At 41.3% G+C, this 15,512-nt stretch overlaps 1 protein-coding gene across 1 annotated transcript; it reads left to right on the top strand.

The window, feature by feature from the left end:
* The first annotated feature begins 628 nt into the window (after positions 1 to 628).
* On the top strand, positions 629 to 15,037 carry nufip1 (nuclear FMR1 interacting protein 1). The gene is made up of 10 exons (XM_056243901.1): positions 629 to 971; positions 2,256 to 2,326; positions 2,407 to 2,508; positions 2,936 to 2,998; positions 3,559 to 3,635; positions 10,703 to 10,795; positions 10,935 to 11,020; positions 11,607 to 11,735; positions 12,236 to 12,516; positions 14,616 to 15,037. The coding sequence occupies exons 1-10, from the start codon at positions 758 to 760 to the stop codon at positions 14,904 to 14,906; spliced, it is 1,407 nt and encodes a 468-aa protein (XP_056099876.1). The 5' UTR covers positions 629 to 757; the 3' UTR covers positions 14,907 to 15,037.
* The last annotated feature ends 475 nt before the right edge of the window (positions 15,038 to 15,512 follow it).

The following is a 15,512-nucleotide window of genomic DNA, read 5'->3' as shown; positions in this document are numbered from 1 at the left end:
CCAAGTAGTAACTCAATATAATTTTTCATATCTATCTGAAATAACAAAAAGTTTGGTGTTCCTTTAGCCTATTTTTGTTTATGTAAATGGTATTTCCCCATAACCAAAGATTCACCATAAAGGCCACATTTGGTGGTAATCTTTGTCTATTAAAATAAAATAAAAATACACCTTTTTCATAAAAATATATTTTCATCCTGAAGCATTTACAAAGAAAACATTCCAAATCTACCCTAAACATTTAGCTATATGCAATTAAAATAATAAGTGGACCACATTTTCTTTCTCGGTCCCACAGAAATCACATTTAACATCTACATCAGTACGAAACCTAAGAAAAAGAGTTTTAACAGGGGACTTTAAATGGCAGTAATGAACAATAATAGACAATAATGAGGGTTACAATAAAAACAACATAGAATATTAAATGTACACCATGACAGTCTTACATGCAGTAGAGTTTTTAGATTTCTTCAAGGAGTTTAGATACATATCAAATTCTTCCTTAAAATAAAATAAAAATGATTTTTCTGTGAAAATTTACATTTGTGAATAAAAAATTTGGTTATGTTTGGAGCAGTTGTGTTTGTGTGACGTACAGCGCCCTCTAGCGTCAGCACGCGCTCGATGCGTCAGGAAGTGACGTAAAGTGAACGCGCACGTGTGCAGGACACAGCATGTTTCTGCAGCACATGTTTGTGTTTATGTGACTGTATAAGGGAGAAGCCGATCTAAAACACACGAGCAGGAGCAGGTCATGACGGGTGAGCAGGAGCGGTACCCGCCGCCGAGCTTCAGCGGAGCATCAGAGGCTTCCGTTTCACCGGGGGATCCGTGGACCGGCCGCCGGTTCGAGGCGAGCAGAGACTGGAGCTGGAGCTGGACTCAACCCGTGCCCGCCGGACCCTGGAGCTCGAACCCCGGCCAGTGGAACCAGCAGCCGCGGGGTCACGGACAGCAGCAGTACGGAGGTAACGCGTTCAGATGATATAGTATTAAAGTGTCGGTAACATGTTCAGATGATATAGTATTAAAGTGTCGGTAACACGTTCAGATGATATAGTATTAAAGTGTCTGTAACGCGTTCAGATTGTATAGTATTAAAGTGTCGGTAACATGTTCAGATGATATAGTATTAAAGTGTCGGTAACACGTTCAGATGATATAGTATTAAAGTGTCGGTAACGCGTTCAGATTATATAGTATTAAAGTGTCGGTAACACGTTCAGATGATATAGTATTAAAGTGTCGGTAACGCGTTCAGATTATATAGTATTAAAGTGTCGGTAACACGTTCAGATGATATAGTATTAAAGTGTCTGTAACGCGTTCAGATTATATAGTATTAAAGTGTCGGTAACATGTTCAGATGATATAGTATTAAAGTGTCGGTAACGCGTTCAGATGATATAGTATTAAAGTGTCTGTAACGCGTTCAGATTATATAGTATTAAAGTGTCGGTAACGCGTTCAGATGATATAGTATTAAAGTGTCGGTAACGCGTTCAGATTATATAGTATTAAAGTGTCTGTAACGCGTTCAGATTATATAGTATTAAAGTGTCGGTAACGCGTTCAGATGATATAGTATTAAAGTGTCGGTAACGCGTTCAGATTATATAGTATTAAAGTGTCTGTAACGCGTTCAGATTATATAGTATTAAAGTGTCGGTAACGCGTTCAGATGATATAGTATTAAAGTGTCTGTAACGCGTTCAGATTATATAGTATTAAAGTGTCGGTAACGCGTTCAGATTATATAGTATTAAAGTGTCGGTAACGCGTTCAGATTATATAGTATTAAAGTGTCGGTAACATGTTCAGATGATATAGCATTAAAGTGTCGGTAACGCGTTCAGATTATATAGTATTAAAGTGTCGGTAACATGTTCAGATGATATAGCATTAAAGTGTCGGTAACGCGTTCAGATTATATAGTATTAAAGTGTCGGTAACATGTTCAGATGATATAGTATTAAAGTGTCGGTAACGCGTTCAGATGATATAGTATTAAAGTGTCGGTAACATGTTCAGATGATATAGTATTAAAGTGTCGGTAACGCATAAAAGTTTTCGCATGAAGAGTTCAAAGGCAGAGCAGATCCTGACAGTTCTTATAACGTTCTTAATTAACGTAAAATTTGAAAAATTAAATTAATAACAAAACAGATATTTTCATTTGTGGGGTCTGAGTCAAAATACACAAATATAATGTTTCTCATTTGTTTGGTTTGACCTCATGTAATTTCCACCAGGTCATCATCATCATCATCATCATCAGCGCGGTGTCTGGCGGGGATCAGGGCAGCACCAGAGGGGTAAAAAGGTAATACAAATATGATTTAAATATAGTATTAGTGCGTATGTCCAGTCAAATATGACAGTTTTGCTTGTTTCTCTGAGCAGAAGCAGCAGAAAGAGCCGGAGTTCAGTCACTTCTGCGACTCGTGTGAACGAGGCTTCAAAACCCAAGACAAATATGATGAGCACATCTCTCAGCACGTGAAGGTAGTGTGTGTGTGTGTGTGTCTGTCTCTGTCTGTGTGTGTGTGTGTGTGTCTGTGTCTGTGTGTGTGTGTGTCTGTGTGTGTCTGTGTCTGTGTCTGTGTGTGTGTCCGTCTGTGTGTGTGAGTGTGTGTCTGTGTCTGTGTGTGTGAGTGTCTGTGTGTGAGTGTCTGTGTGTGTGAGTGTCTGTGTGTGTGAGTGTCTGTGTGTGTGTGTGTGTGTGTGTGTCTGTGTCTGTGTGTGTGTCCGTCTGTGTCTGTGTGTGTGTGTCTGTGTGTGTCTGTGTCTGTGTGTGTGTCCGTCTGTGTGTGTCTGTGTGTGTGTGTGTTTGTGTGTCTGTCTGTGTGTGTGTGTGTGTCCGTCTGTGTGTGTGTGTGTGTGTGTGTGTGCGCGCGTGTGTGTGTCTTACGGTGTGATCTTCTGTTTACAGTGCTCTGTTGAAGACTGTCTCTTCACTGGACATGAGAAGCTGGTGAAGATCCACTGGAGAAACGTAAGCGTCCGTCCAGAGAGACGATAACCATAACGGCTTAATAATCACTCTAACTCTTAAGAGAATACAGTTACAGCAACTATAACCATATTGTTACAATTACTTTCCAGCTGATGTATGATAAATATTAGTGCTGGTCCAAAATAAAAGTTTGTGTTTACATAATATATGTGTGTGTGCTGTGCATAATTAGTTTGTATATATAAATACACACACATGCATGTATATATTTATACATTTATATTATATATAAATATTTTATTTATAAATAACATATTTTTCTTAAATATATACATGCACGTGTGTGTATTTATATATAGGCTACAAAATAATTATACACAGCACACACATATATTATGTAAACACAAACTTTTATTTTGGATGCGATTAATTGTTGCACAGCACTAAAAAAACATTGACAGCCAATCAGAATCCATCTCAGACATTTAAAGAGACAGAAGACAAACCTGATGATAAACAGAATGGTGTCGTGTGGACACTGGTGTAGTTGTGGGTCTTGCATGTTTAAACCTGACGCTGACGCGGATGTTCTCCGGCAGAACCACGCGCCGGGAGCCAAGCGGATCCGACTGGACTCGGCAGAGGACATCGCCAAGTGGAGAGAAGAGAGACGCCGGTGAGAGATGTTTACAGTCGCAGTCGGCTTTACACCGCTTAACACCGCTCGTTTCACAGCAGCTTCACTGTAATAAACAGGACATAACAGGTTGTTTCTTAGATATGAAATTACTATTCTGACTATATATTTGTGAGTTAAAGCTCTAGTCCGTAACTTTTTTTAAGTTAAAAATAATCCAAAATAATTATATTAAAAAAAACTTATTCTGCCAGTGGTCAAAACTATCTGCTTGCCATAGCTAGATTCAAAACGGTTAGCTTGTAATAATGATTTTAATTCCAGTGGTACTGGTGGGTTTCCGCGGGAAATTCGAGCATGTCTTTGCGTCATGACGTCACACCCGTACACATAAAGAAGGAGTTTCGGCTAGCCGGCTATACTGCGCGTGACGAGATGTTTAGATGTATAGGCTTTTCTCGCAGCACTTTACATGATTAAACTTATGGCATCCAGAAAGATCCAAACAACAATCATCAGTGTCAACTGGAGATTCAGCAGTTATAAAACCCAAAAGACTTCGTACTTCGGATTTAAGGTGGCTAGAGAAAGAGAAAGAAACCGTCTCATGCGAACACAAGGATTTAAACATCGGCGGGGCTTTTGAAAAGTGCGTGAACTCCGTGTTTTGAAGGGGTTCGAAACGGAAGAAGAGACGCTTTTTTCTGCTGAACAAGTAAGACATTTCAATAGTTCAATCGTGTAACAGTACGTTTTCTTAATTCACACAGTTATGGAGTTTCCTTTGTTGTGCCTTTCTCGTTTTGCTATTATGGAGAATATGATTTCTGAACTACACAGGTAATCATAAAACACATTAAATTTAACATTAGTCACGCAATGCTGATGTTGTTAACATGAACAATTTGAGAACAAAGTAGGCTATCATTTGCACGGTTGCTGTAAATCGCGTTGATTAAATCTAACGAAGCTTATCATGTCGAATGCTTTTTCCCCCTTAGTTGGTCAGAACAAAAATGGATTTTACTTACTTGTTCAGAAGACATTTTCTTATGAAAATTCTTATGTTGGTCAAACTTTCAAAAAGTGAATCTGTGATTCTGTATGCCAGTATCCACACAGCGCGGTGACTGACAGCAGCACTCGCCTCAAAGCACTGTGTTCATCCGCGCTGTTTCATGCCGATTTACAACCAGGGCTGGACTGGCCATCGGGCATACCGGGCATTTGCCCGGTGGGCCGACGTGCTTTGTGGGCCGATACATCTCATACTTAATTATTTTTTTTTTTTTTTTTTTTTTTCTGAACGGCCCATAAAACTCGTACATCGGCGGCCCATTGCGTTTAGTTTTGTTTAATTGGCGGCTCTGGGATCTTTGTGCCGGTGTAATGCATTGGACAAAAAAGTCAGCGTAGGTTTTTCTTTTTCTCACAGACCGGCGCATGATGAAACGCGTAAATCAGCAGCCCATTGGTTATTTTCTTGATTGACACTGGGCTGGTCCAATCACATCTTTAAACTCCTCCCCCTTTGAGCTCTGAGTGAGCGAGCAGTGTCAGTGTGTATCTGTCAAAATAGTCAGAGCGATGGAGAAGAAACGCAAGGAATGTGCAGAGAAATAGCGTGAAAAAAGAAACTTCAAAGGCCCTTCAAGTGTCTGATGAGGATAGAGAGGAGGATAAGGAGAGAGATGAGTGAGTGCAGAGAACTGTGGTAAGCAGAACTAGGCTACTGTCACAACACTTATGGTGTGTTCACACCGAACGCGAATAGAGCGTCAAATACGCGTCTATCGCGTTTAGTTAGACGCTTGAACATTCGCTTGAGTTCACATTTTTCAACTTGCGCGGAAGACATTCGCGGCAAACGCGTCGCACAATTCGCAACGCCCGGCGCAAATGATGCGTCTATTCGCGTCTTTGCATTGACTTTGTATGTAATCTACTCGCCCAAATAATTAAATTCGCGTTCGGTGTGAACACACCATTAGGCTGAATTACCCATTGTGAATTACCCATTCCATTTACAACCATCCTCATATACCGACCACCAAAATCACACCCGTGTTTTATTGCAGAATTAACTGAGTTACTTTTGCCAGTTTGCACCACATCAAACAATGTGGAAATTCTTGGAGATTTTAACATTCATGTTGAATCTCCAACAAGTTTATATACTACCGAACTACTACAACTTTTTGATTCACTCAACCTCAGGCAACTCGTGACAGTCCCTACACATACCAAAGGGCATACATTGGATCTCATTGTAACAAACTTTCCAGTAAGCAATGTTCATGTACATGATTTAGGCATATCTGATCACAATGCCATATCATTTGACTTTTCATTGTTGACCTCACTCAATAAACCTAAACACAAAATCTGCTTTCGCAGAACAAAAGAAATTAACCTTGAACATCTGTCACATGATCTACAAAAACTAATCATATCTGCCGATCACTCTACTACCAACGCGCTTGTCGATCATTACAATATTGGATTAAAAGGGATACTTGATGCCCATGCGCCCCTCAAGACATGGACTGTAACATTTACACGCCCTGCTCCGTGGTACACTGATGCGCTTCGTAGACAGAAGGCGGCTGGGAGAGTCCTTGAGAGGCGCTATGTTGCCGCTGGGCTCACTGTCTATAAAATCGCCTATAGAGAGCACCAAAGATCATATTCCAAATTACTCAGTCAGGCACGGTCACAATATTACTCCAATATTATTAACAATAATCCAAGAAATCCAAAACAGCTCTTTAAAACAATAAATTATCTTCTCACTCCACCTGCCCTGACGCATAAAAACAATACTGACGATCAGTGTAATAAATTCCTTGATTTTTTCACTACAAAAATAACTACCATCCGCGCTGACCTAATACAAAGCAATGTCATTCCATCCACCACCCCAACCTCTGCCCCAACACTCTCTCATTTCGCTCTTCCTACACATAGACAGGTTGAGACTCTCATACACAGTATGAGACCCTCAACGTGCTCATTGGACCCTTTTCCCACTGCCATGGTCAAATCAAATACTAATTCTTTAAGTCCTCTCATCACTACTATCATTAACTCTTCCCTGCAATCGGGTCATTTTCCAATCTCGCTTAAAACTGCGCTTATCAACCCTCGGCTTAAGAAACCATCCCTCGATCCGGATATCTTCTCAAATTATCGGCCCATTTCCAACCTTCCATTTCTCTCCAAAGTCATTGAAAAAGTTGTCTCAACTCAAATTCATAATCATCTTCATTCACATAGTCTCTATGAAAAATTTCAGTCTGGTTTCCGCTCCGGCCACAGCGTAGAGTCAGCCCTGGTCAGAGTCACAAATGATCTTCTTGTGGCTGCTGACCAGGGCTCTCCATCTCTCCTTATTCTCTTGGACCTCACAGCCGCCTTCGACACTGTTCACCATACTATCTTACTCCATCGTCTGCAACACTTCATTGGCATCTCACATACAGCACTTCAATGGTTTCGATCCTACCTGACTGATAGAGTTGAGTATGTGGCCCTGGGAGGAGCCAGGTCGAGGCCCTACACAGTTACTTGTGGAGTGCCCCAGGGCTCCGTTCTCGGCCCTACTCTCTTCTCCATTTATATGCTCCCACTGGGCCACATCATCAGCAAGCATGGCGTTGCTTTCCATTGCTATGCTGATGATACTCAGCTCTATGTCAGGCTGGACCCCACTTCATCTACACCTTCACTCTCCACTCTAAATGCCTGCCTGGAGGAGACAAGGGCATGGATGACGGACAACTTCCTCCAGTTAAACAGCACCAAAACTGAAGGTCTCCTCATTGGGACCCCACACCAACTCCGATCTTCCCCCCTGACAGTCTATTCATTTGCTGGCCATGATATTTCTTTGACATCTTCTATAACAAACTTGGGGGTTCGATTTGACGCCCATCTATCATTTAACACTCACATCCCACACACCTGTAAAACCGCACTTTTTCATCTGCGGAACATTTCCAAACTCCGCCCCTCCCTCTCTTTTTCTGATGCAGAGATGCTGGTGCATGCCTTTGTCTCCTCCAGGCTTGACTACTGCAATTCACTCCTTGTTGGGATCCCTGGCAGGAGCATGCAAAGATTGCAGTACATTCAGAACTGCGCTGCCAGGGTCCTGACGGGGGTTCGCAAATTTGAGCACATCACACCCATCCTCCAAAAACTTCACTGGCTCCCTGTTAGATTCAGGATTGATTACAAGATCTGTCTCCTGACCTATCAGTGTGTCTACGGTAGCGCACCAGTGTACCTGAAAGAACTCATTACTTTGCATAATCCACCCCGACATCTCCGCTCTTCTGACAGCCACAAACTTCAGGTTCCTAAGTCCAAACTCCGTACTATGGGAGATAGGGAGATTCCGAATGTGGAACGCTCTGCCTATTCACCTGAGGGCGCCACAGTCTATAGAGGTCTTCAAAAATAAATTAAAGACCCACTTATTTTTAACTGCTTTTTCTTAAAACATATCTTATTCTTGTTGTCACCAACTGTTCTTAATTTTGTTAAGTGTTTTAATCTATTTTATTGTTTTATCTGTGTACTTGTAGCACTTTGAGATATGTTCCTTCATGTGTAAAGTGCATTACAAATAAAAATTATTATTATTATTATTATTATAGGCTATGTAGGAACCCACTACCCAGTTACGCATTATTTACACATCTGCATATTTGACGATTACGCATTTGATTAGAATTGTAATGAGACAATAATGAGTAATGAGTTTGTAAACCATATTATTCTTCAAAATAAAAGCTCGATGCCGTTTCCGTCAAAATAAAAGATCATGTGCTTATCTCTGTATAGAAATTAGTACGAAACTATTTATGAAAGTTGCTTTTATTTTTCAGTGCATTTGTTTTACAACATATGGCTATTACTGCCATGGGATTAATATTATAACTATTATTATGTAGTAGTGTAATGTAGACAGACACTATATCACAACTAAAAGAGTTTTGAGTTTTTCTTTGTTCAATTTGCACACTGAATATGGGATGGAGCTCTTTATTTTTAACTCTCAAAGTGCACCAGATTGATGAATTTAACATTAAAAAGCACAAAATTTTCTGACGGGGGAGCATGACCCCGAACCCCCCTAGAGGGACAGAGGTGCACTCACCACAGATTTCCCAAAAACCTGTGGGAAAAAACGGTATTGCTATCCCAGCTTATAGCTTTCTTTAGGATTCATCACTGTGTGGAGTCTAGTTCAACTTAGTAGTTATTTCGTCGGTTAACTCTTACTCACTCCTATTCACTTATGGCATTAGTGGTTTTAATAGGAGTTGGTATACATATTCAAGGGCGTGCAAAGTTCGGTTGTGTTATATAGTGGGCCAGTCCGGGCCAAAATGCCCGGGCCGATTTTTTGTCCCAGTCCAGCCCTGTTTACAACCCACGTAAAGATAATAATTCCGCGAATCACTGCAGTTACAGATTTCGAACAGAGAGATGGCGACAAAGAGGAAAAGATACGGACTGCAGCTTTAATGACTAATTCATACGTTTTTATCTTAGAATTGTGTGATATAAACTAAAATAAAAACGGTAATTGCGACTTTTTATCTCTGATTTCTGACTTTATAACTTGCCATTGTAACTTTATTTCTTGTAATTCAGATTTTATAACTCTCAGATTTGCACAAAAGAAAAATTCAGAATTGTGAGAGAAAGTCACAATTACCTTTTTATTTCGTGGTGGAAACAAGATTCCATACTAAGGTGACGGTGGCAAATGCCTGAAAACGAAATGTAACTAGATAAAAATAAACTTTGAAGTTGGCTTGAGAAAGTGTGAAGTAGTTTGAATGTTTTGAAGCCAATACTTTCGTAAAAACGGATGAATATGGTGTGTTTGTATGTTGTTAGCACGTTTTTAACACCAATTAGCACATTGCTAACATGTTGCTAGCATGTTTTAGCACGTTGTTAGCATTATTTATCATGTTGCTGTTATGATTTAGCATGTTAACAGAATTACCAGAGCCCGTCTAACGGAGAGCCTTGGCACTTCCTATTAGCCCCATTGTGTATCATCTTGGTTGCAGTTCCATTAGAGCTCCACTGGAGGCGATCGCGGGCGAGTGCAGATGAATGGGAGTCTATGGAGCTAAACGGCTAAATGTGTCTCTTTCTCCTGCTTGTCGTTGAATCAACATAGATTTTATTGTTGATTCCGCAAGTTCAATATAGATTATAGGCCAAAAGTCGAATGAACGAGTACTTATGTCCTTTCGATATCTCACAGGTTAGGCCGTTGTTGGCCGGAACACGCTAGCATTCTGCTATTGTGTGACGTCATCACATTTTTGATTTTTAGAACAGATATAGCCATTTTCAGCTGAGTGTATTATCTTAGCCCTCCCTTTTGAATGCAACTTTCAAATTACTTGACAAAAAATTACATCCTGAGAAAAGTGGATTTCTGGGGGTGAAACCCCATAGACTCCCATTCATTCTGCACTCGCCCGCCAGCGCCCCCGCGTGGACAGAGAGTGTTACTGCAGCCAGTTCAGAAACCGGAAGTGACCAGACAGTGCCGATTCTCTTCAATTAGACATTCTCTGGTATTAAGCATGTTGTTAGCATGATTAAGCACATTGCTGACATGATTTAACATGTTGTTAGCATGATTTAGCATTTTGCTGTTATGATTTAGCATGATTAAGCACATTGCTAACTTGATTTAACATGTTTACATTATTTAACACATTGCTAGCATGATTTAGCACCTTGTTAATATGATTTTGCATGTTGCTAGCACAAGCAACCAGAGGTGTAAAGTCCAGGGGTCAGAAAGTAAAAGTCCTGACATGTTTAATCCACTCATGAACTGATTTCACTAATTAGTTCTCCTGGCTGAATAACTGTGCTAATTAGCAAATCCAGGTGATTGGAACAAAATACTGAGGAGGACATTTACTTTCTGAACCTGGACTTTACACCTCTGTAAGCATGTTACTAGCATGATATAACATGTTGTTAGCATGTTGCTAGCAGGATTGAGTACGCTGCTGGTGCGAGTGTTGTGTCGCTGGATTAAACGCTCCTCATGTGCGCAGACACTATCCGACGCTGAGGAACCTGGAGAAGAAGCAGAAGCTGGTGGAGGTGAAGGAGCAGCGAGGAGACGTGCTGGAGACGCCGCAGTTCGGGTGCGTTTATGACCGTCGCTGTGTCCGAACGAGTGATTGACAGATGATCTGAGCTGAGTGATTGACAGATGATCTGAGTGATTGACAGATGATCTGAGTGATTGACAGATGATCTGAGTGACACGTGATCTGTGTGCAGGCGCATGAGGAGCCGTGGCGGATCGAGTCAGAAGCGACCGACGCAGGAGCGAGACCCGCTAGCAGTGCTAGCCGACAGTGAACCCGGTCAGAAACATCAGAGATTCACTCACATCTCCTCATGTGTGACAGCATAGACTGTAGAATAATATGTTCGTAGTGTGCGTAGTGTTTCTGAAGCCCAAAGTGGGCGGAGCCGGCCGTCGCCATCTTGGCAGCGTCACTCCCGTATAAACGAAAATATTTAGCGAGGCGGATTAGCTGAGGTGATGTGACGCTAACAGACAGCAGACAAACGGCTAGCAGTGACATCAGCGGCAATCCACCTGTCACTCAAGTGGCCCCGCCCTTAATTATGCAGAACTTTAAGGCTTAATATAAATTAAACGGATGAGTTATAAAAATATTCGCCCCCCTCACAGTCGCCATGAAGGGCAAAACTAGCTATATAGACCAAAACCACTTTTAGCACCAGACTGTAAACATGTTTATTTCTGCTGTAAAGTTGGGGATTTTAACATGCGGGTCTATGGGACTGAGTCTCTTCTGCAGCCGGCCTCTAGTGGCTAGTGGAGGAACTGCAGTTTAACTCTCTTCAGTGTTGATTCAAGAGAGAGACCGGAAGCTTCCCGCTTGGTTTCGCTCAGGATAATCAACTGTCTTGTTCTTTCAGAGTCGGATAAGGACGAGCCGCAGACGGGACTCACTGTCGCCCCCCGGTGCGTGACCTCTGCCCTCGGGTCACTGATGTCCAGCTACGGGGACGCCATGACCAGCAGCGACAGCGACGGAGAACCAGACGGTACATCATCAGTTCTAACTAATTTATAAAACGTTTCGATCAAGGATTCAGTCTCTCTAAGCCCCGCCTCTCTGAGAGCTGCTCTGCTGTGATTGGTCAGAAACGCTCATTATCATATCTGACTCTCAGCTCTTGATCACAGTGATACGAACAGTGGCGATGGCGTGGGTTTCACCGTCTCAATCTCAGAAAACAGCGTCTCCTCGACACGAACAACACGAGCCGAACTCTCCCAGTCTCAGATACACTAGTGTTAGAGGGCGGAGCTAAGAGACGCTGCTCAGCCAATCAACACCACAGGCTGGCATTATGCTAATGAGTTACAAACCTACGCAGGATCAGCAGAGACTGAATTACTGACGACTCGTTTCAGTTCAGAATCGCTTTCTTTTAGGAGACAAAAACTATTTATCTGCACTTAACAGGCTTTTTCCAGTGTGGTTGTATTTTCCAGTGCTGTCCGTCATGAAACATCTGAACTCTTGTGTTGTGTGACTCAGACGCTGCTGTGTTGAGAGCGACTCTGGCTGTACAGGAGAACAAGACGTTACTGGCTGATGATGCGCTTCCTGTCCAGAAGAACACAGAGAAACACACAGACAGACCACAGCAATCCCATCATGCCCCACAGCAATCCCATCATGCCCCACAGCAATCCCATCATGCCCCAGCTGGGAGAGGGAGAGGGAGAGGGCGAGGGCGAGGGAGAGGGAGAGGAAGAGGAAGAGGAAGAGGAAACCCTGCTGAACCACAGCAACATCGAGCGACTCTTCTGGAGATGGTCAGTGACACACATGTTAATCCAGATTCACTAAAAAAATGCACATAACATCAGGTTTGCCAATCCTTCCCTCGCGGTCAAAATGACCCAAAGCCCTAAAATTACACTGATTTTTTTTTTTGGTCCGGAAATCTTATTTTATTTCATTTTGGGGAAAAAAATCTATTTTTTAATGCAATATTTTAATTTTTTCAATTAGATTTGATCAATAATTATTAAATAAATAGTAATCTAAGCACATTCCTCACATTCTTTCAACTTAAATTCCAAATAACTCACACTTTCATGCATAACCCTTTTAATTCAGCTCTAAATATCTTACATTGGGAGTCTTTGCTGATCCTCTTGTGGAAAATAAATAATATACCTGACATTTCATGCCTCTAGATGGGCTTATATCTCTATATGGATCTTATATCTCTATATCCTAAAGCCAGTTTCTCTTCCGTGTGTATGTGTGTCTTCTCTTTGTGTGTATTCGTGCGACAAAACAAAAGCCCCTCTGATGAACACTCAATAAAAAAAAAATAAAAAAAAATCACAAATATTTTCTGGGTCTAAATGACCCGAGGGAAGGATGAGGTGTGTTTTGAAACCAGGGGCGTAGCCATCATTTCAAAAGTGAGGGGGACAGAATGTCAAGACGTGTAATACCATTTTTTTTCAGACTTTTTTTGACAGGTTAGGTGGCTTAATATGCTATTTATTTTTAAAGCAATAAAACAGAAAGAAAGAAATGTAGATGTTCCGTACTTTATATTGCAGGGGTTTTCCTGGCTTAAAACGAGGCGGAGGTGGTAAAATCCTGATCATGTATTTTAATTAGATAATAACATTTTTATTTTTCATAGACCATCATATAGCCTACTGTTTTTCCCACAGTATTTTTGTAGGTGAATCTCGGTAGCCTACTTCTAGGGGGGTCTGGGGGCATGCCCCCCCGGAAGAAAATTGTGTACATTTTAAAAATAAATTCATTAATCTGGTGCACTTTGAGTCCCCCGAATCCACTGTTAAAAATAAATAATCCACCCGTCAACCGCCCAAACATATGATATTCTCTGATTTAGATATCTGATCATCGCATTACAATTATTCAAATTGTCAGTGTTACTGTTAAGCATGATAATATGGTTAAATATCACACTGAAGTAGGCTGATTTAAAAAGAACATTTACTTAAAAATAAAAGTTCTTCTTTTGGCAAAATAACATTTCCTTAATAGCCTATAAAGTCTGTCTTAACCTACTAAACTAAAACTTTCCAATTGAAAACCTTCAAACGTCAAGCTTTTAAAAATACTTCAAACTTTCTAGTTAGGCTTTTTCAAGAGAACTTCAAGTTTGTCTACAAACTTTTTTATCTAATTGTAAAGTGTTACCGAATTATGGTAAACATCATAGTCTACACATGTTACTGCCTGATTCAAGCAGATCGTGCATGGCTGTTAATGCATGAACATACAAATTCAGCATTAACAATCACCATGTTTATTCTAATTTGAACGGCTTTGATAACATATCTGTGAAAATAAAAGACATTACGAATAAAAAAAGATTGAAAATAGTGCACATTTGTGCGGATATAGTGAATATTTTCAATTTACAACAAAACTTGTTAATTATTCAACAAGAGAAATAGGCAGAGTTATTCATCATTGTGCAACACAATTCCGATACCACATGACAACAATGCGAGCATGGGCGTGTCGCACGAGCTAGTGACTGATTACCGTGGAAGCGTGAAAGTCACGTATATAGATAGACTATCCTTTCTTTGGATTTTAAATCTCGATGTAGGGCAGGCTATACACATTACACACCCACGAAAACCTCAGCTTGTTGTCATAGACACATTTGCCCTATGAAAAAGTGCGGGGGACGAATTTACATTTTATAAAAAGTGGGGGGTACACGTCCCCCCCGTCCCCCGCGTAATCTACGCCCATGTTTGAAACCACATTTGAACCTGCAGAAGCGCAAATGAGACGTAGCGTCCTGTTGTGGTTGTAGCCCTGTGTGTGTGTGTGTGTGTGTGTGTGTGTCTGATTCGTGGCTTAACGCAGATGTTAATCTTCTTCGCCTGTGTTTGTTGCGCAGCTTCTGGCTCCTGACATCCGCCACGAGAGGAACGTCGTTCTGCAGTGCGTTCGCTATGTCGTCCGCAATGGGTTCTTCGGCCTGGCTGGTAAAAACCGGCATGAAATCGAAGTGTGTGTGAGCGATGACCACGGTGACGCGTCAGATGACGTCACTGGAGACGGAGGAGGCTGGGATCCTCAGGAGCGCTCGGAAACCCTCGGGTGTGTGGAGGAGAGTCCGGCCAGAGCGAGTGTGTTCCAGCAACTGTTCGCTCAGGGTTTGGTGTGTGACGATCCAGAGCAGACGTGATGATCCAGACTCATCACACACACACACACACACACACACCGGGATCAGAACACGCCAAACTCACCAGGTCATGTGACGAACACGTGATCGACGGGGAAAGACACTGAAGTGCTGGAAGCGTGTGATGAATCTGCTCAAGACGATCCTCAGCCGGCCCCTATGGAAGCTTTACGCAACGGAATACAAATTAACTTTGGACTTTTGAAAATCGGACTTTGTAACTTGCAGTTGCAAATTTATAGCTCACAATTCTGACTCTTTTTTTTCTCAGAATTGAGTCGGAACTGAGAGAAAAATCTTAATTGTATAATATAAACTCGCAATTCTGACTCTTTTTAGAATTATGAGATACAATCTCGGAATTGCGAGTTATAAAACTAAATTGTGAGATGACTCACGATTGCAGTGAAAAAATTCGGAATTGACATTATAACTCAATTCTGAGTTTATAAGTCAGAATTGTGAGACATAAACATGGATTTGCAAGATATACATTTTTATCTCACAATTCTGAATTTTTCTCGCTGTGGCAACTTTTTTTTCCCCTCACAATTTGGACTTTTTTTTCTTTTGCAACTGCGACTTTTTAACTACCAATTCTGCCTT

The sequence above is a fragment of the Rhinichthys klamathensis genome, unplaced genomic scaffold (genome assembly GCF_029890125.1).
Source record: "Rhinichthys klamathensis goyatoka isolate OS25496 unplaced genomic scaffold, OSU_Roscu_1.1 h1tg000865l_1, whole genome shotgun sequence".
Lineage (NCBI taxonomy): Eukaryota > Metazoa > Chordata > Actinopteri > Cypriniformes > Leuciscidae > Rhinichthys > Rhinichthys klamathensis.
Note: the sequence above shows the minus strand (reverse complement) of the source record. Positions and strands in the feature narration are given on the sequence as shown.

Bases quoted from the DNA above. Each gene is read 5' to 3' on its own strand.
- nufip1 (XM_056243901.1), top strand. From the start codon at position 758: ATGACGGGTGAGCAGGAGCGGTACCCGCCGCCGAGCTTCAGCGGAGCA. The intron at 2,509-2,935 runs GTAGTGTGTGTG...TTCTGTTTACAG, and splicing joins ACATCTCTCAGCACGTGAAG to TGCTCTGTTGAAGACTGTCT. The intron at 11,021-11,606 runs GTCAGAAACATC...TTGTTCTTTCAG, and splicing joins GCTAGCCGACAGTGAACCCG to AGTCGGATAAGGACGAGCCG.